This window comes from Aythya marila (assembly GCF_965140915.1).
Source record: "Aythya marila genome assembly, chromosome: 14".
NCBI lineage: Eukaryota > Metazoa > Chordata > Aves > Anseriformes > Anatidae > Aythya > Aythya marila.
The window spans coordinates 1939019-1961388 of NC_139055.1; the positions used below are offsets into that span (position 1 = coordinate 1939019).

General features: G+C 34.6%; 1 protein-coding gene across 4 annotated transcripts in view; it reads left to right on the plus strand.

The window, feature by feature from the left end:
- The window catches only part of GABRG2 (gamma-aminobutyric acid type A receptor subunit gamma2), a gene marked incomplete at both ends in the record, with an annotated part of 77965 nt that extends 55968 nt beyond the window's left edge, over positions 1 to 21997 (plus strand). The window contains 4 exons of one of the 4 annotated variants that reach the window (XM_082771303.1): positions 16033 to 16185; positions 18218 to 18423; positions 20202 to 20225; positions 21722 to 21997. In XM_082771303.1, the coding sequence (XP_082627429.1) occupies positions 16033 to 16185; positions 18218 to 18423; positions 20202 to 20225; positions 21722 to 21997 (659 nt within the window). The remainder of the gene's footprint in view (positions 1 to 16032; positions 16186 to 18217; positions 18424 to 20201; positions 20226 to 21721) is intronic. The other 3 variants (XM_082771304.1, XM_082771305.1, XM_082771306.1) reach the window with 3 other exon arrangements.
- Between the last annotated feature and the right edge of the window lie 373 nt (positions 21998 to 22370).

Below are 22370 nucleotides of genomic sequence, written 5' to 3' on the forward strand. Positions count from 1 at the left end.
ATCTGTAGTCTCTAAAGATTTTTTTATTTTTATTTTTTTACATTCTAAGCTTGATCTGTTTGACTTCAAATGGCAATACTAGTTATAAATTATTCATGTTTCATAGCTATTTCTTCTGAGGCATGATCTTCAAACTAAACATTCTCTTCATCCCTATTCTCTTCAGGCCTGTTGCATGAAGATCTGTGGCCTTACTCTTGCACTTGGTATTAAGTGTAATTTTAGATCATCTTACCATTTCCCTTTTTTCATAGTTTGTCTCTATCTCTAACACCAACTTTTTTAAACTCTACACTTATTTACTATTTTAACCATAACCTAGTTCCTTCTGCTTCAGTGCCTTCATTTCTTTTTCTCTGATTTTAAAATCCTTTTTTTTTTTTTTTTTTTTTTTTTTTCCTCCTGATAGCTGGAGAGATTCTGAGTTTGACAGGTTTTTTTTTTTTTCCTCCAAAGATTTTGCTTTCTACTTAATGCCAATAATTTCCCCCTAAAAAGCTCAATAAGTTAAAAATACACCCAAACACATTTTCCATATCCTTTCTTAGCACATAAATAACTGTCCTGTTAGAGCTAGTTGTTTCTATTCCATGTCCCCACCAATCACACCTTGGACTAATTTGCAACACCTCCTTTTGTCAGTGTATGTTTCTGCTGTGACATTAGCTGTGATTGTGAACAAGATTAATTTCCACATTGCTGAAGGTTTGCACCTGCTTTCTGTGAGACAAAACACTCCAGAAACTAGAAACAATTTGGAATCTGCTCACAGAGCAGGCATTGTGCTCAGGCAAATTGATAGCAGGAGAATGACAATGCTTCTGTTTACCTCTCAAACATTAGTCCCCAGTCGCATTTCCTAGAGGATTGTCTCAAATTGGAACACAAATGCATTTGTGATATTTTTACTTAAGAAATGTTCTAAGTAGTTATAAAAAATGCAATTCAGAATGTCTTATTTTAATAGTTATGTAACTCTGAAGTAACAAATAGCCAAATTACTTGGAGTAATCTCTTGCAGCAATATAATGGATTTATATACTTAAGAATATGAAATAAAACATCTCAAATTCTTCCACATTTCTCACTGGAAAAAATGGTTTTCAGGGGTAAACGGTTTACTTGGATGCTATAAGTGATGCTATAAGGAAGTTAAGATGTTTACAAAAAGTTGACAATAAAAAAGTTACTCTCAAAAAAACAAGTAAACCTAAATAACCTAACAAGTAAACCTAAATAAAGATCCATATTCTTCTCATAAAAACCATTGTGAATCTGAGTAGGATTTTAAGAAATCAAGGATATAACAGAAATAAACAATATTTTCTAATTTGTCATGAACAGAACTTAATAAGTCTACAGTTCTAAATCCAAGTAGTCACCAAATATTTTGAGACAGTTGCATACCTTCCTGAAACATGTACATTAGGGGGAGTAACCTGCCCCAGTATAGCACATTTGCATATAAGGATGCACAAAATTACAGCTCGTGGGAGAGAACCTACTTGTGTGAGACAGCACGTACTCAGAAAGTAGATAGGCAACAGGTCTATATTCCCTGAGACAGAGTGCGCTATTATTCCCATTTTCCCATTCCCAGACCACGCAAGATAAAGAAGAATGTATTGATTTTCTGAACAATGTATATCTCTGTAGTAGACAAAGGAAGCGTATTTTTCATGATTCCTATGCTTCAGCTTAGGTAATTGATTTCTTTCAAGTCTCACCTGTTCTCTCAGTCAGAAGGTGCTCTCTAAACAATCCAAAGTGTTTACTTTGTTATGAAGTCTTATGAGCCATATTCTGGATGGGAGCTTTGAAGCAAGCTGAAATACATATATGCAGATATGCCTATATTGACATATATTATATATTCTCTTCAGAATGACCACTCTCAGAGTATAGACTAACCATTGGCCAATTTTAAATTCTAATTTTATTTGTACAAGTTAAATGCAACCAAACTCAATTTACTTGTAAGAGTTAAATGTAACTTAGCTTCCTTGGAGGGAGAAAGCAAAATACACTTTTGTGCGACTTTAAAAAAGACTCAAAAATAATCTATATGGAACCTATCACTACCATCATTGGGGGAGTGACTCAAAACTGAAGCAGCTCTGTAGGTTGTACACGTAGCTGGGAAGCTTCCTTGTACTGGACAGTCTAAGAAACGTGTTTCTTACAGTCACCTCTTTCTGAGGGTCATTCTACCAGTGTCCACGTCTCAAAAATATAGTCATTCTTTTCACAGACAATAACGTGGCACTGGAAAGAAACACGAAAGAAAAATTACCTAGCCCACAAACGAGTAGTACCAATACTGGGAACCCTGACAGCAATCACATTTGGCTGCAGACTGAGAAAGATGTCATGCAGCATAAGCAGTAAGAGCTCAAAGTTTGCTTTCCTGGAATGCAAATAGACCATACACTACTGCATATGGGCAGTAAGAGCAATATTATACCATACCACACCATTATTATAATTCTTAAAACATTAATGAGTTGATTTCACAACTAGCTACCAAAAACCCACAAACTCATTCTCACTTCTTCCGTTCCCCTTACATACACAGGCATGCCCAGGATAAACTGGACAAACCTTTGAACAGGGGGAGTTTGGGCTAACTTTCTGCTGATGATCAGTCTGCATAAAGCATACTGTTCATACTGTGGCTAATGCTAAAAAGCCTATGCTGGGATTAACAATTTACTTTTCTGTTTTTGTTTGTTTTGTTTTGGTTTGGTTTGGTTTGGTTTGTTTGTTTTGTTTTGTCTTTGTTTTGTTTTTATATAACAAGGAAACAGATTCAGCTACTTCTTGTTAATGCAAATGAATACTAAGATATGCACTGGAATTCCTACACACTCATACTAGAAAATCTTCAACAATAGCATTAGAACACAGTATAACAAGGTCTGTGAACATCCTCTCTTCCTGCCTTTATTGGAATATGAGGGTAAATAATAGTTACTGAGGAATTTAATATGCCAACAAGTAGAAGTGGAAGCTGATGGAGAGGACTCCATGCAGAACGTTGCAAGTTTTTCAACATTGAATCTCTAAGACAAAACCACACGTTTGTAAGCAATATAGTTATCTTTTTGCTATATACATATATATATTATGTCTATATTCAACAGAGGAAAAAAAAATAGAAGTTTAAAGTGAGAAATTCTAATACAAAATTTTATTTACTTAAATTTTAATTAACCTCCAAATGTATGATTTGGTTACCATTCACCTATAGGAGTACTGTGTAAGAATCAGAAATATCAGGAAGTTCAGAATTACCATAGTCATTGCAGATGTCACATTATTTAGTGGTTACTCAGACCTTGAATATGGGCAAGACAAGGTTCAGGGATTGAGTCCTAGATGACAATGCAATAATTTAACTATCATGCATCATCTTTAATATTCTTATTTCTTGCAAGAACTAGTATATGAGGGTCTATATTCTTTTCCAAAATTCTGTTACATGAATTTTCATTATCATCTGTAGATGCTACCTTGCTTTCATGTTGTACAAATACCTTTTTTAAAACATTTCAACTTGATCTTTTTGGCAGCTCTGAAATGAACATGGCAAAACTGAGAAGTTTGATTTTTTCTTTCTATCATAAGAAAAAAAAATGGGAAATGAAGAAAGTATCAGACCTATCCTAATAATATTAATTGACTGGCTTGTATTTTTAATGCCAGAATTTCTGATTTTATTTCATTTTGTGTCTTTGCATGACCCTATGCATACTGATACCTTTATTGTCACCAGAAAGACAAAAACAATATGTATATATATATATTAATAATTTATTGGGGGTATAAAAGCACAGAAAAATTATCATATAATAGGCATAAATAGACAAAAAATATAAATCATATATTATGCAATGACATCAAATAATATTTTTTCTCCCTCAGCCACTCCCATTAAATATTTTCACTTAAGTTCAGAGCAGAATCTGTCAGATGTTGAAGTACATAGTGCACAAATGTTCCAAAACCTCCTTGACAGGAAAGATGAGCTGGGAGAAGATAAATAGTTGTCCTACAGCCCTACAGCTGTTCATGGAAAGACTTGAGACTAGACCTAAGATATCTTGCCTACTGCTTCAGTGTCCTAACCAATAATCCACCCTGCTTCCTTGAGATATTTTTGGGCTATGTTGTCTTTCAATGAGACAATTTATTTTCTAATATGTATCGGTGTTGGCTTCTTGTGCTCAAAGTCTTCTTTTATTACTGAGCTACCCTAGCTCTCTGAAGCCCCTGACATTTGGTAGCTGATCACACTGAGCTCTGAAGAAAGTTGCTTTTGATCTGGGCTACTTATGCTCCTTGATGTTGTGCCTTGCGGTATCTCACACCCGGGTGAGTTTTAGTCTTTTCTTGGTTACGTAGAGTTGTTTCCTGGGGGGTTAAAACTAAATATGTGCTGATGGAACCTTCTAAAATATTTAAAGAAAGCCAAAAATAAATTAAATTAAGATCCTAAAATAAATATAGTGTTGAAAGTTGAGCAGTAAAACATGTTGTTTTCCTCCCAGCATCCCTTGGGCTCTTTGTTTATCGTACTGTCTTTCTAGTGATCTGCCTGTGCATTCAGTGGAAGCAGGATGCTGGTGTTCAAGTGGGACTTTCTTTTATAAATATTTCTTTCGCTGCGGGGGGGTTAAGACAGAACGAATCTGTGAAAACCATAGCTTCCCTGCTAAACTTTGCCTCCATGCAGTCATGCCTTTTCTCCTCTGGAGAGGAAGTAGAAGAAAACATCAAGTTTTATTGCAGCCTCGGGTTATGTAATACTGTCTCTTGGTTCTGAAAATAACTGGAAACATTAAGACCAAAGATTAAATGTACAGTATCCTCAAATTCCTTTTCTATTCTCTCAGAAAAAAAGGCCTTCAGAGGAATTCCAGGATGGCCTTTGGCCCATAAGACAATTTGGAAAGATGTAAAAGCAACTCCAAGCAGCATTGTTATATGAGCTGCATTAGTCCTGTGCAGTCACTTCAGCAACCAGGACATGCACAAAGTTTGTGAAATACTGATAATTTCAGGGAGTTTGCTAACTCATCTGTAAGTCTGTTATTTAGACTAGACATAATAAATATTTTTTCTTCTTCTACTGTGGAGTTCATTGAATGTATCTACTTATACCTAATTTTCAACCACTTCTGAAAGACTTTCAGGAAGTCTGCAGTAGGCACATAAGTGGCATGATGGCACATGGGTCTTCCTGTTGAAATTGGAGTGGTTCTGTCCATAGATTCATCCTTTGACCACAACAGAGCTCCAAAGTCTAACGTCAGCTGAGCAGAGACGTCACTATGACAGGAATTAGCTCAGCTAAGATCTGACTCCCTTTGGAATCTCTCTGTCTCTCTTAACTGACCATTCACTTCTAGCTTTGTTCTCACAGGTACTTAATGTTAGCAATTGTTAAAGCCTAAATAATCTAGGCATCAAAGCTCCATTTTCTTGAACTTCATTCCTACTTTTTTTTTTTTTTTTTTTTTTTTAACATCTGACATGATTCTTATTATCACTGGAGTTTCCCACACTCCATTTTCACACAAATCTTTCACACAGTTGTCTAGAAAGTCCCAATATAGACCCATGGCAGAGTATAGACATTGTGCATTATCACCAATGTTAAAAAACAACAACAACAAAAAAGCATCCTGTACTTTTTTCCTTGATAAAAACTGCTGAAACTTTTAACATAAAATGTACAAAGCTTTGACAATTCTTATTTCAAGCAGTTTCATAATCCTGATAGTGTGACTGATCTGAAGTACCAGGTCTATGGTGTACTTCATGCGTAGAAGAATGGAAACAAACTAGCTATCTCCTGTATTGAAGAGCAGAAAGGATCAGATACTTCCAGAAAATGGGTATACCATCTCGATACCTTGAAATAAATGGAATATGATAAAACATATTTCTTATTTGCTCATATCACATGATCTCCCTGCATCTCAAAAAACAAACAAACAAACAAACAAAAAACCTTATTATAAGACTGATAATAACTCAAATATTCCAAATGAATCAAATCTTTACTTTAAACCCATGTGGAGCCCTTAGCTATAGGTCTAATTTATTATTATTGGTTTTGTTTTTTGAAGGGGACAGCCTTTACTTGGTTGTTCAGAAAACAACCAGACATCCAAAAGATCCAAGGACACAGGATGCCAGCACAGAACAGCATCCCAACTGGTTGTGGTACCTGGAAATTCTCGCTCTTTGCTTTTTCATTTTCCCTGAGATTTCTGTGAGCCTTACATTTCCTCATCTATCTGATCCTGTTTTGTACCACAATAAATCAAATAGGTTGATGGGATGCTGATCCAAATGGGATGCTGGGATGATGCTTCCTAGGGAAGAAGGGAGCAGGAAAAGGAGCAGAAAGTTCTTTAATTTGCAGATTATTTACGCACTGGAGCATAATGTCTCCTTCACAGCAGCTGCAACCTATTACATCATGCTGCTGCCACATCTAAACACTAATCCTGCACACTAAAAATCTTCCTGTGTTTGATAATGTCAGTGTAGTAGTTTAGCTGTCTTCAAAGACAAACAAAAAGGATTGGTTTTTTGTAATTACCTCAACAAGGAAAAAAAATAAAAATAGGCTTAGTTCATTTTTCTTTCAGATTTGAACTATTCACAGAGAGAGCCTTAGAAACATATACATTTAAGTTTACCTTCAGTCCCTCAAGACATTTCCACATATTGATATTTTTCAGCTATAAAAATATCTTAGGGTGAGGCTTATCTCTGTGAATTCAAAGGGAAGGTAGGAATAACAATAAAAGATTTTAATTACTGTCTAGCATCATTACATTCTTTCCTCCTATAATTAGAAACATATGAGAAGTAGAACACATTCTGTCAAATAAACTGAGAAAACAGCACTTCAAGTGGAATGAGTGGCCAAGGACCAAAAAAAAGTCAGAACTATTGGGCAGAAAGTCATGTCATACATAAAGAAATTTCATTTGCTTTGATAGCTATAATGATTCATCTCATTTTACAGGAGTTTCATCAGCTGGGGTTGCCATTTCGCACAAATGCAAACTAATTTCAGCTCCCTTTCCCCCTGGTCCTAGAGGAAATCAAGGTGTTTGATGTCAGATGCATTCACAGACATAAAAGTTACTCTTCAAAAACAGAGAAAAAAAGTAGATCTCCTGCCCTTCATCCTACTGTTCAATGTAGTTAGGATCTATCTTTTGGAATATAAATTGAAAACCAGGCTTGCAGCTATCTGAATCCCAGAGATAATCTTATATAAATGGACTACAGTACAAGCTTTGTGAAAGTCTTAATGTTGTTTTACCCCATTACATAATCAAGCTATAATCGTAGCTTAGAAATGGATACTTAGAATTGGGATGGAAGTCACTTAGTACAGCTGCCGTGTTGGATCAGTGATGACCACGAATTGCCTTGTCCTTTACATAACACCCAGGCAGAGCAAGCGCCAGCAGTCAGGTAGAGAATGAGACTACTTCTGAGTTCTTCAAGACTACTGCAAGCAAATAGATACAATGCCATGACAGATTTTCTTTCTTTTTTTCTTTGCCCCAAAGGCTAAATATTCACAGTATTTTATTTCACATCATGATTTCCTATGACACAATACTGGCATTTCACTATTAAACCTCAGAGGGAAAGAGAATGTTTTGAAAAGAGACTTAATTATTTTCTGAAGCGTATGCACTTATGCAGTCCAAAAATGAGTCAATGAAAGGACAAAAACTGAATTAAAGTAACAATGAAAAAGGTACCTGGCAATGGATGAGATAATGAGAAGGTGTTATGGTTAGGTATCTAGGGTACAGTATCTGATTGTGCCTTTTCCCCAGAGTCTCTTCTTTCTGGCTGTGGACACCGATAAAACTTATAAATATCAGCTTACAGTCAGCACTGTGATTAAATTTGTCTTATCTTAATGAAAATTCACTTATGTGACACTGTGATCAAAGACTTTGACCAAATGATTTTACTATGACATATGTAAAAACATACCACAAGGAGAAGCTAATGTCAGCATTTCCTCATATGAGAAATGACCAATTTTAGAAGTTCTATTTCATTAGTACTGAACTAGGCAGACCTAAGAACATCCTGATCCAGTGGAAAGAAAAAAAAACATCAAAATGTGTCATTTTAGATGTTATACAAGAGAGTCATTTGTGTAGGTTAAATCTGAATACTCATAGAAAATTATGTATTCAGAAAGGAATATTATGTTTTCCTTATATCACAGTAACAGTGCAAGACGTATAATTGAACTGCAGTTTCAGGCTGACTTGCTACCTTCAACCAAAACAAAAATGCCAGAAAGTATTCCAAACACAGGCTCTGTCGAGGCAAGAAAAGAGATGAGGACAAAAGCCAAGTGAAGATGCATCAGAACGCGTACACCAATCTTAAACTATTTACATGATTTTTCATCCAAGATTAGAGCTCTACTGTACAGCCCACAGTCTGTCATGGGTTTGAATACTGATCTTTCAAATACAATATGAGTGACCTTCCCTTGTGTTTTTTTTGTTGTTGTTGTTTTTTGTTTTTTTGTTTTTTTGTTTTTTTTTTTCCTGAGATTGATCTAGACTGACCTAGAATGCTGCTGGCAACCAGTTTATAACTACAGCTCCTAGCTTAAAGGAGGTATATATAGAACTGTTACTTTTTAAATGGTATTTCCATGTATCATGACTATAAACAAGAAAACATGTATTTTCCATTAAACTATGTTTTATCTGTTCTTTCTTAAACAAACAAAACCAAACAAAAACAGTGTTAGCTGTTAGCTCCACCAAACAGAAAATGAGACCTTTGACCATGTTAACAGAGAGAGAGAGAGAGAACAATGATGTTTCTATTAGTTATTTATGAGCAAAACAAAATAAATTCTGCTGCCATGGTTGTTCTTCATTAACAATTTATGCAGTTTAAACTCATTATGTGTAGCACAAAGGTGATATTACTTAGCTAATATTTCTATCATACAAGAATTAGTTATATTCTTGTAAATGCTCCTGTATTAATATAGCCATAGAATTCAGGCCATTCGAGTGGCCACATAAATCAATAAGAGGAATAATCAGAAAATTTTAAGATTCAGTTTTCCACTGGCAGACTTACAATCGTTGCTCACTTCCATTCTGAGGTGACAGTGCCCTCCTGTGGCACGATTTTTTTTGTTTGCATTTTTCCTATATACAGTCCATCCAGAAAGATGAACTAAAAAGGGTTTTCCATATATAACAAGTCATGTATTTATGTACTTGTTTATATAAGTTAACTGAGAAAAGGTTCCATTTCTATCTATATTTTCATATGGTTTCCCAAACAATTTTTTTTTTACAGGTTCTTGCTCTTTTCTATTTGGTTTCTATTTAAATTAAGAAAAAAAAAATAAAAAAATGGAATCTGGACAGCTGGTATAAGTCTGGGTCTGTATGCACCATGTGGCTGCTATTGGCTGCACAAACAAAATTGTGCCTGTTACTTACTACATAAACAGTGACTTATGTTAAGTCCCAGTTGCCAGTGATCAGACCTTAAAGAACAAATTATGGTCTATATGAAAAATTATGAGAGATTTTGGCTAATAATACCACTGCTTTTTCTGTCTTTATATATATATATTTATTTATTTTATTTATTTATTTATTTATGTTTATTTATTTATTTATATATATATGTGTGTATATATATATATATATATAAACAAAACAAAAAAAAAAAAAAAAAACGGTTTCAAAATGCACCTGGAAGAGGAAGAGTTCAAATTTTTAAGAGACATTATACTTGGTAGCATTTTTTCTGCCAGTTACTGATTCATCATCAATATTCTGGTATAGAATTTGTTTTCTCCACAGATTTTTACATTTCAAGCAAGGATGAAACGTGTTAAATTACAAGTATTATTAGAATTACTAAAACACAGCTATATTTTCATAAAATTATATGCAGGCAAAAATATTCAATGTAGTCAAATACTCCAGGAAACTCATTTTCAGACCCTGGGATAGAATACCTCCAGTTTTTGTGGGAGAAGAGCTCTTCCACTGCAGATTCAGCATGAGGCAAGGACCTCATGCTCTATATGCTTTCAGCACTCAGAGAATTTCTGGAGATTTCACATATTGGACTGTCTAAAGGAACAAATAAGGTTTGAGAAGGAAAGAGACACTTCATTGTGTGAGCATGCATCTGTTTTTGTTGTGCTCTTCAAGGTAGCATGTAGCCTGGTATGAAACAGAGGTAGCATGGGGCTAGACAAAACTAAGTGTTATAACTTCTCAAAGAACTTCCTATGTCTGTGAACACATTTGTTGTTTTCCAAACTGTTAACTTAGCCATGAAGCATTTTCACAGAAATGCCAACATATAAAAAGCCCAGCCCTTTGCCTAATTGAATTTCTCTGTTACAAACTCCTGTTAAACTATGTTTAACAGAAATGAAACATTCAATTTTTTCTGAAGCTTTTCTGCATTTTTTTTTTTTTATATAATATAAAACTAGTGGTGTTTTAAACAAGAGAAAACAGAATCTTATAATAGTAAGCGTGAGATGATCTGGGCTGTAAGTGTTGCTACCTGAACTATAATTAAGGCACCAATTTCCTGGGATATTAGAAAGCTGTTCTCTTCTCTACCATTTGTACTAGCTTCCAAATCACTTGTGAGCACAAATTAGAGAGTTGTTTCCCCAGTACCTCACACTTTGCACAGTCACTTAAACAGGCATAAGGAGAGTACTAATAGGTATAATTTCCCATTTGCTTTGCACAGGTATAAGCAATTCCACAACCAGGATGCAGTGAAGGATCACACCCACTGCGCTGATTAAATCAGCCAAGTGCAGCGTACACCCCCCCCAGCTACGCTTCCTGGCACGACTAATCCCTTCTATTGAACCTTTGGGACTTAGGCCAGGACATATGCACAGATGGTTCCTCAAATCATGAATTCACTTCCCCTAATGTCTAACAGAGCCTGAATCAAGTATTCAAATTACTGTATCGCACAAGTATATGGAAGAGCTTAAAGTTCTCAGACTGATTTGAGACTGCATAAATTAGAAATAAATTAGAATGGCACAAGGCCCTTTGAAATACAACCTTTTGTAAGGGCTTACTAATGTTGTAATCACTGGATACTGATGTTATGCATCTCCCTTTCAAACCATATTCTGCTCTAGATATGATTTAAGGTCCATGCACTTTCTCTACATGTAACAAGGATTATTGCCAAGAGAAATCTTCAGCTTCCCATTCAGACCAGCAGCATGAGGAGGCTGTGCCTCAAGTCAGAATCCTGCCCTGCATCTCCTGATCTGAACATAATTAGCAGGAATATGGATTTAGTAGAAAATATGATGAGTATTTATACATGCATATAAGTATGATCCGAATAGCATCTTCCCAAGGAACTGCATTCTGGTTTAAAAATTCTGAAGAAATTGCTCAACTGATTATCATACCTTCAGACTATGTCTATCTATATATATATACTCACACAGATGAATAGAGGATATATGCATATTCATGTACAGAGTAGGGGGACTATGTCTAAATATATGAAGGATGACTTGTTATGCTCTTCAACATAAGATTATTTTTTTCAAGGGCAATAGAGTATTTCTCAAAAAAAAAAAAAAAAAAAAAAAAAAAAAAGACCTATAAAATGATGCCTATACATCATGAAATGGGCAGGATGATAAGATCTCTAGTGAAAGGCTAAATCTAAATCCAAAATTTTTTAATTATGGTGCCAAACATTAAGTACTTGAGTACTTGATTATCTTGGTTATGCTGTGTTACCAAGATACAGTCAGGTTGCATTATCAGTCATTTCTAGAGAAGTCCAAAAGTTTATCAGTCCTCCAAATAGCAATCTGGCAGTCTGAGAACCTCCCTTGCTGTGGAAAAAAAAAAAAAAAAAAAAAAAAAAAAAAAAAAAAAAAGTGCATAAACAAGAGCTACAGCTCAGGGAAAGAGGATGAAGTAATAATGAAAAAAATATATCAATTTATCAAATAAGGGCTAGTGGCAAATACTGTGCTAAGTATCAACTCTGGTCATTTTTGACTAAAATTGAGTCTTAGCTTGACAGCTTCATGTAGGCACCACACCAGGAGTGAAAATGACCTCAGGCACAGAGACAACCTGAAAATAACAACAAGCATTTAAACTGGTCTGAGGTGAAGAGCAGAGAAGACCATGAATAAAGTCAGAAAAGAACAAAGGTGGATAAAAACAGGGCCGGGGCAAGATTCCATTGTAAGAGATAATGGTTTTATCTCATGACAAGTGGGATTAAAGCAATGTACTGCCAAGTCCATATTCCACAAAGGACTCAATACACTTTACTGTGTGTTTTATGACAACAGGTATTAGGTGATAAACTGCATGTCTTTGGTCTTGAATTAATTTGTGTGCTTCTATAGTGTTAAATATTTTATTATTGCCAGAATGATTGTCTTATTCAAAACCGTGTAGCATCTAGAAGGCCTGCTGTTACACCATTACGTCACCTGCATAAACTAGGCAACACCTAGCACCATGATTCTCTGGAGCATCCCACCACTTACTCCTGTATTCCTTATTGCTTTGTTTACAATTAGTTTAATATTAGTTAAAGGCTAGAAGAGATATTCAGTACATTATAGAATTATTGCATTGCCTCATCATGGCATTTCCTGTCACATGCTCATTATTGAGAAAAATCATCAGCACATCCAACTTCCCAAAATCCTAACCAAGCAAGGTAAGGAATAAATAAAATTCCTCTGTGGTATTAACTTTATTCCTTTCTTTAGTAAGATTCTCTAAAATATCAGAATTTACTCCACAACACAATGTTTGCAGCTCCAGCAGGCTTTCAGATTAGAAAGCAATATTTAATTTAAAAGAATTTACATATCTTTAAATGCTTCTTCAGACTGGTCACCTCCACGCTGCCTGGCAAGTTATACTGGACACTGAGGTTCTGAGTTCCTTTGATTTTACTTCTCCATTCATAGACATATTAAAGCCTATTAGAGTACTTACGAACTCTTTTGATTCCTTGAGTTTTCAGTAAAATGTTCCAGATTCTACAAGGTATAAGAAATAAGGTCTGTAAGAATAATTCTGTAGGCTTTCTCTGCAGTTTCCGGGAGCTGATAAAAACATTTCCTGTGGATATCACTCTGAAGTGGTTTGATGATTTTTTTTTTTTTTTTTTTTTTTTTTTTGTGGTGGTGGGTACTTATTGTTGTTACTTTTATATTTGCATCCATTAGGAAACAAAGACCTTCCATAAAAGTAACTGCAATGACATTAGTGAGAGATGAACAAAATCTAGAACAATTGCATTACTTTTAACTTTTGGAACATATTAATAGAGATATACTATTTCTAAACATAATTGGTTAAGAAGTCCAGTGTTTAAAAACAAAACAAACAAAAAATAAAAATAAAAAAGCAGTGGGAATTGTGTTCATTTATATGAAAAACACTTCCACCTGGACTGTCTCCAATTTGAGTAGCAAATGTCAGGATACTGCTGTTGCTCTGTGTAAACAGATCATCCTCACAGAATCACAGAATATTAGGGATTGGAAGCATGTCATTGACCTAATAGAGAATTCAAAGTAATGTCTCACTGCTGCTGAATGGACCAAGGCCTTTACAAGTTAGTTAATATTTTAAAGTTCTTGTTATATTTTGAAAAAAAATATATATTTTTTAAATAATATATAAAAAGTTGTAAAATATAACTGTGATAATTTAACTATGCAAAAACACTACTTTTATTAAGGGAAAAATGCAAAAAAAAGTCTCCATGGAGCCAAGATAATCTGCATAAGGTTTTCTAGAGAAAACACGGTAAAACAGTGTTTGTGAAAATGGTCTATAAAATGGAAGGACTGAAGCTACTCTGTCTCTCTGTATACATGTGCGTATTTGTGTGTTATTCGCAGCAGCATTTGACTGGAGTTGCATACAGTGTTACTGAACACAGAGGCTCTACATAAGCCTTGGCAGAACACCCTGGTCTATGTCAGCTGCTTTTATCTGCTGAATTTTTCAGCACAGGTTTCAGCTGAGTTTTGGATGTGGCTCTAACATGAAGCTTTGGCTTCTGTAATAGATCCTGATATTTTCTATTCTTTTGAGCAAAAGATCATACAAGAGTGGTAAAATCAACAAAAAGACCTGTCCAAGTACAAGACAAAAAAATTTGGACAAAATATAGGAAAGAAGTAGTTAGCTAGGATCCAATGTATCTGCTCAGCTACTCCACAAGATGGTCTATAGAATTTACAACTTGAGTAAAAGAAGTAAAAGCAGAGAGAAAGCAGCCAAATTTTATTTCAATGCTGATCTTATCTTTTGTAACTTTTTACATTCTCATATGTATTTGGGTTTATGTTTCACATTTTTCTTCTGGTACTTCTTTGTCTCATTAATGTAATATAACAACACTGCACATGAAAACAGCCTTTTCTTTGAAACTTTGCTTTGAAGTAATACAACTACTGCTTTAAGTTCTCTCTACCATAAGATACCTGAAAGAAATAATACCATACAAATTTGAAATACCAATTATTAAAATTGCATATATGAAGGTGAATGAATAAAATTTAATTCCCCAAATTGATGAAATATTCACTTTCTATGAAATTAACAGATGATCTACAGAGATGAAGAATGAGTCTGGCTTCGGTTTTATGGCTGAAGTTTATTGTACATGAAGGACAAACACAAGATTATCTGTGAATTAAGGGGATAATCAGGCAACACCTAATTGTTAAATCTGGTTTCTTATATTCAACCAGACTGCCTTGTAAATCACACATACACCATTTTCTTGTTTAAATTTCTGATTTTCTTATAATAATGACAAATTATAAACCCGTTAATCCCTGGGACAGGGACATTCACTCTGGGGAAAAAAAAAAAAAAAAAAAAAAAGCACAAGCTTAAAAAACAATCTCTGAAGTTTCTTATGTGACTAGATTTAAAGGGATTATTCTGGGGAAATAAAAATTTTAATTATGCCTGAAAACAGAAAACTCACTGTTAAGTAATGGTACTGATCTAAGCAGAATACACATTACCCACAGAGTCTCTTTGATATCTGTGGAAAAGTATCTTATTCTGGATTTGCAAATCCTATTCTGTTTCAGTTCAAGACTTCTCTCTGGACTGTTTTTCACAGAATTGCAATGAAGTTTTTTTGCAGCCTGGGGTTTTGCAATTCTTTTGCAATCAAGATTTCCCAGGAGTGCTGTAATCTGAAGAAAAGATGAGATCTAAGAGTTGTTTTTTGTTGTTGTTGTTGTTGTTGTTTTTGCTTGTTTGTTTTTTAGTTTAGAAGAAATACATCAAAACCCTGAATCATTGCTTTATTCCTGAATCCAGATGTAACTTATTTAATAGTTTTACAGGGAAAAAGAAACTGAGAAGAGAATCACAAAACTATTGAATGTTTGAATGCAAATTATGTTGTATGCACTCCAGAGTAATACATAGCCTAGTCTTTTTTTGGGTACATTTTGGGTAAACATGGGTTCCAATCCTCTTAGAGGAGATAATACAAAAGAAGATCTGCAGGCAAATTGAGAATTAATTACTGAGACAACCTTGCCCTGAAAAATAGTTGAGACTTGAATAATTTAGAAAGTACATCTGAAAGCATGCATTATTTGAGAGCAGAGCTGAGAGTATGCTAACAGGGACAGGGTGGTGACTGGAGGTGTGCCAGACCACCATCAGTCAGTCAGTTGCTGCAAGAGGACCATGCAGGCATCTCCACGTTATGACGAGTGACATGGTAAGGAAGAAGCCTGCTGTGCTATGTACGCAAGGAAGATTACCTTTGCAATCTGACATTGAAGTTACATGTATGACTTACATAACTTCAGACATAGAATAGGAAAGTCCTACGTACCACCTAGAAATTCTATGACCTGTTTTTAAACATATTATCCTATCTCAATATGTTTTTATTTTACAGGAGACTATGTAGTCATGTCTGTTTACTTTAACCTGAGTAGGAGAATGGGTTATTTCACTATTCAGACCTACATTCCCTGCACGCTTATTGTTGTGCTGTCCTGGGTCTCTTTCTGGATTAACAAGGATGCAGTTCCAGCCAGAACATCACTGGGTGAGTTGTTTTACCTTCCTGCTTTTGTTCAAGCATTATGATGTTCAGTTAACACCTCTATAGAGGTTTCTAAATATAAGAGAAAAGACATTTTTTCACAAGTTCTCATCATTTAGAAAGATGTAATAATTTCCAAGGAACAGCAACTTAAAGCATATTTCTCTCTCTTCCATTTTACTATGGCAGACTAGGAGTATTGTGGATTGCCTCTAATAAAAGCTTTTGCCCCTTTTCTGATAACAGTAGTATTTTATAAATGCCAAAACACTTCTGGATTAGGCACAACAATGCATTAGTTTTATTTGTTCTACTTCTATATGATAGTGGTCAGCAATACAAACAAAATAAATGCCAAGAATGAAACAATCTCTCTGTGTGACAGTTAAAAGAAGGAGTGTAATACCTTCAGGGACCAAAAGTCAAATCTAGCCTTCAGACCACAAAATCTACTGAATTTGGTGGTATCTAAAATCCTATGCACGTAAATGTGACATGCAATTAATCCAAATTAGCAATTTCTACACAGTTAGCATGCTTTTGCACAAATAAACTAAGAGATACCAAATTCACTTGCTTGTACAAATCAGTTGGATCTGTAAGAATTAATAACGTGGAAACCTGATTGTGGAGGCAGGTAGAAACACTCAATTTTTTACTTCTCAATTAAAGCCACACAAATAAAAAACATTTTAGTTTTTCATTTTGCAGTTATATTTCTTCATAAAAATGCAGCAAAGAGCACTGGATTACAAAATAAAGGACAGCATTTTGCTTAAGAGCTCCCTTGAAAGAATATTCCTTGAGGAGTAGAGAAGCAGTGGGCCCCATAACAAAAATGTTTTAAATGTTTTATTGCCTTTTCACACTAAAACAAGGTCATAAAATCAGGTTTTTAAAAAGTAGATAATTAATAAATGCATTCAGCTCTTTTTGTTTGTTTGTTTAGATGTACAATACAGATTGGCCACTGTTAAGAACTAGTCTATCCATACCTCTGAGGGGGTGAAGTCAGTGGTTATGAAATTTGCCCTAAAAAAATGTGATGGATTTTAAATGTTCTGATGTATTTTTAATGTTCTTCACATGGCAGTACAGGGAATAATGTTCTGAAAGGAGAAAGGAAGGTGAGGCATGTCATAGTAGCTCTCAGTTATAGACTACAATTGCTTACAAAGGCCAGAAGAAACACTCTGGCACTGCGAGAAATCTGACCTCACAGCATGGCCCCCACAAAGAGCCCTGAGAGACTCTCCCATCCAGCTTTATTTACAAACCACTTAAATAACCATCAGTAAGAATGTGTGTGGGAATTTGGGGCTAGCATCTTTTGCATACATTTAGAATGCGTACAATTTGAATGAGGAGAAAGGAAAGAGTCTTCTTTCTTTATGTGGCACACATGGAGATATATACACAACCTCTCCTAAATTTTTATCTTCATTAGAAGCTTTCTTAAGAATTTTCATGAATTTCTCTCTCGTATAATGTCTGTAAATGTGTTTCTTACTGGCGCTGTTACCATTACCCATATCAATTCAATAAATGAAACTTAACCTAACAGCGTGGAAAGTTTTAGATGGGCCTTGAGAATACAATGAAGAATGAACTGAAGCAATAGACCTATTTCTATTCTCTGCTATGACTTCTCACTCTGATAGAAGTTCTCGTCTCCCTGTTTAAGTAGACAAGTACACAAACCCTAAAACTCAATTTCTCAGTTAAAAATAAACTAAGGATGCCTAAAACCTAAACTACATAAATAAATAAATGAAATTCTTAAAACCAGAATCCCTCTAATGAACATATTTTGCAGGGCAACACTCTCAGTAACTATGCAAAAATGATTTGCACTCCCTGTTAATCCTTGAAGCTTTCACTTGTATCCACATTTCACTGCTTGGGATGTGCTATTTGACATTTTTGCTGTATGTCAGAACTCCAGGCATCCTTCAGAAACAGTCAGAGACAACTGGCAAAGTTGTTTTGTTACAGGAAGTAATAACATTTCTGTTGTTTTTTGTCTATTTACCAGGCATTACTACTGTCCTGACAATGACCACCTTAAGTACAATTGCTCGTAAATCTCTTCCAAAAGTATCCTATGTGACAGCAATGGATCTTTTTGTATCAGTCTGCTTTATTTTTGTTTTCTCTGCACTGGTGGAATATGGAACTTTGCACTACTTCGTCAGCAACAGAAAGCCAAGCAAGGATAAAGACAAAAAGAAGAAAAATCCAGTATGTATCTTTTTACCAGCAAGGTATAATATTCAATATTCAACTAGGTTTACATCCCTCCTCAAACCTGTACTTTCATTTGAGAGTTCTCTATTACATATATACTCTTCTTTTGTACTACTAGGAATAAAAACATTCACCTTGATAACGAAAAGCTTATATGGATGCCAGAGAAACTAATTTCTTAGAATAAGGGCCCTTTTAGCCAAATTGTTCTGCAAATCACAACTACCACCAAAACCCTTATTCATGTTATAGAAAGAGCTCTTGCTGTGACCTTTATGCAAGAACTGTCAGTTTCTCTGTTTTAGCTTTAGTAATATTCTCTGCCATTAACTTATGTCTGTATTATTGATGTGATTCTGTTTTTATTAGTATCAGGACCACATTTAATCCTTTATATTCAACCTATGGACTGTGCTTTTTTTCCAATTCCCCCTTAAGTATCTGTTTCCTTTTAATTGTTTCCTTATCTTCTTTTTCTTATATTTTCTCCCTTCATCTATTTCTCTCTCTTTGAAGGTGATTTGGCAACAGTTTGCAATGTTACTTATACTTTCTTTTTGTTGTTGTTTTTGATTATTATTGTGTAGCATGCACCCATATAATAGCCACGGTGAAAAAAAAATCCTGGAAATGCCCTCAGTAGAGGTCTGGTATCTTTCCCAGATAGGTAGAAATATGTGCTTGTCTTGGCCAGGACAAACTTCAACCCATTGCAAAAGGCAAGAAAAGTGTGTTGTCTAGAACCTGTGAGGTGAAAAGAATTAGCGTAAAATACTAGATGGAAAAAAGTAACCCAATCTTCTTCAAAAAAGCCAAATATGCCTCTGTAAAACGTGAAGGACACAATAGTTTTATATTAATTAAGAATATTTTCAAATCCATTTCAGACATCTAGGAAAAAAAATTGCTCTGCTAAAATCTTCAAGGACTTCTTAAGATATTCTCTCTTAGTTCTAATATATAGCAAATATAAACAAATACAACAAAATGTATTAAAGTCCCTTTTATTAAACATTATTTTTATAATTTCACCATTAGAAGCTTTTTGAGAAAGTCACCAAAAAAAAAAAAAAAAGAATAGCAGATGTACACTGTAGTGAGTAAACATCCAGCAGAGCATCCATAATGGAAGAATTTTCACCTTACTTTCAATTTGGATTTCATCATAGGCTCTCTTTTGGTCAAAAGAAATAAACACTTCTGGAGGGTGACACATTCTGGCCTGACTCAGGTTCTTTGTGTGCACCTATGTTTTCCATATGCAAAAGAGCAAAGATTAACTCAAAATGAGTTGAGTTAGAGATTGTTCTTTACATTACTTATCGGTGACCATCCAGGGACAAACAGAAATATAACAGATGCCCAAATCCAGAGTCTAGAAATCTTAAGAGTACAGTCTTCAGCACCCAGGTAAAGAGATTTTTTTCTAAAACTTGCATTCATAAATTGTGATCAGTTTCCTCTTTTAAAACAGTCCAACATAAAAGAATGAAATCTACCGGGAATATGAAAAGATCAAATGAAGTTTGATGTTCTGTCTTTGGCCCAGATGTAGTTACAAGCCAGTTACAAGACAAAAATATGTGGTTTTATATCATAGATACCTGTTGAAATGGCTATTACCCCAACCTTTCTATAAATTTAGTTCTTTTTGACTATGTTTTAGAAACATATTTTTAATTTATATTATTTTTTTCTCTTTCTTTCTTTTCTTTCTTTCTTTAATTTAAAACAAAATCCTCTGATTCTCTTTTCTGTCTACAAAATGAAAGCTTCTTCGGATGTTTTCCTTCAAGGTATAAAGTTTTTTGGAATGGAAATTCACTGCATGCAACTGCTGAATTTAACTATTATAGCTTACATGAGAGTGCTATTGTTTGTTTGTTTGTTTTTAATTAGACATCCATTCTACCCAAGGCAACTTCCTAATTAAGTAGAATGATTATGTATTTCTAAATAATATGTAGAGTTGATTCAGCAGCCCAAATACTGATTCACTATAGTTTTGAACTTACCCTAAGTTCAAGAGTGACCAACATTATTGGATCGCATGAATTAAGAGAGTTTAATGTGTTGAAAACATTTCTGCTTGTCTCTTACTCAATTGCCCATGGGATCCAATGCCACCAGCTACACCAGAAACCTGCACTACACCCTTTTAGAACTCAGCTCTGATCATTCTGTTTAACCTTTGCTATTTAGCTTCAAATAATAAAACCAAATCTGGTCTGATATTGACCTGAACAAAATTCATTGTCATCATCAAATGCTGTTTCTTAAGAAAATAAATAAATAAATAAATAAATTTTTAAAAGTCAGAGTTTTGAAAGGGTTTAAGATGCATATGTTTATTAATGCTGTCACTGGATCAACACATTCTCAGCAAATAAGCAAATATATCTATGTTCTACATCTAAATCTTATCTTCATTCAGAAATGCAGAGATTTTCTCAAAAAAAAAAAAACACAAAACAAAACAAAACAAAAAAAACACAACCCAACATATCAAATGAAAGCCAAGAAATTTACATACTCATGGAATCAAATTATTGTAATTTTACCCTAGTATCTATCACCAAGAAATTATAAGACTTTTCATACTAATGTTCACCAACTGCTTAATCATACTTTAAATGTTTAATTTGCTCAATTCATTCCAAATATATGTATATGTATACTTACCACACAATATCTGGAACACACTGAATCTTCTAGTTGGTGAACATTAGTAGATGGTGAACTGCATGTATTCAAACTGTTGTAGAGTCTTTTCAAGATTCTCCTAACCTTATTCAAAAGACTCACTTTTTGCCTTTTTTTTTTCCATATATATATTTGCCCATGTCTAAACATGAACCATCCCTATATTAAAAATAATCCTGCATTTCCAATTGATTATTTCAGTGCTGTCCACATGCAACACCCAAATTGCCTTCATGTACCAAGCAACTATGTAAAGTCTAAAACAAAATCCATTCAAAATACCATCAATTACGTTCCTGAATGTTTACTTCAACCTCTATTGAGTACTTCAGCATTAAAGTTAATCGTCCACAACTGTTAACTTGATATTGATTTGTGCTGCTTTCCTGTAAAATTAAAGTGTATGACACAACTGATTTTAACAAGTTCAAGGTAATATTACCATTAGAACTTCTTAGCAATTTGCCATGTATCCCACACAGAACCATCATTCACATGTTGCCCATTAGTCTGTCTCCCTGTTGGTCTGGTGATAATAACAGAGTGTCTCCCTCCTGCCATCTTTTTCTTTTTTGCCACTTCACCTTAGGCACCTACAATTGACATCCGACCTCGATCAGCTACTATTCAAATGAACAATGCTACACACCTCCAAGAAAGGGATGAAGAATATGGGTATGAGTGTCTTGATGGCAAGGACTGTGCTAGTTTTTTTTGCTGCTTTGAGGATTGTCGAACAGGAGCATGGAGGCATGGAAGAATACATATCCGCATTGCCAAAATGGACTCCTATGCCCGCATCTTCTTCCCAACTGCCTTCTGTTTGTTTAACCTGGTGTATTGGGTATCATATCTTTACCTTTAAATGCAAAAGGAAATCAGTGATATGAGCCTTACTCACTGAATTTCTTAGAGAGATGGTTTCCTAAGTCCACTTGAAGTATTTATGATGCGCTTTATAGTGGTCTGAATTCTTTAGTGCCATTACCCAGTAAATACCAGTCATATCATTTGTCCAAAAATTACCATCAGGTTGTTGTGAATTAAATGTCTGTTCAACATGTTGAAATAATTTGAAATAAAAATCTTATAAATAGGTAATATACAGCTATACCTGATGGAATAGAGAAACAGAGCAGAAAGGGCAAGGGGAGCATGGCAACATCACTTAAGTTGACACTGCCATTTCAAACAGAAGCGACAGAGAGAATTCCCAGGTAAAGTACTGTACAGTTTGT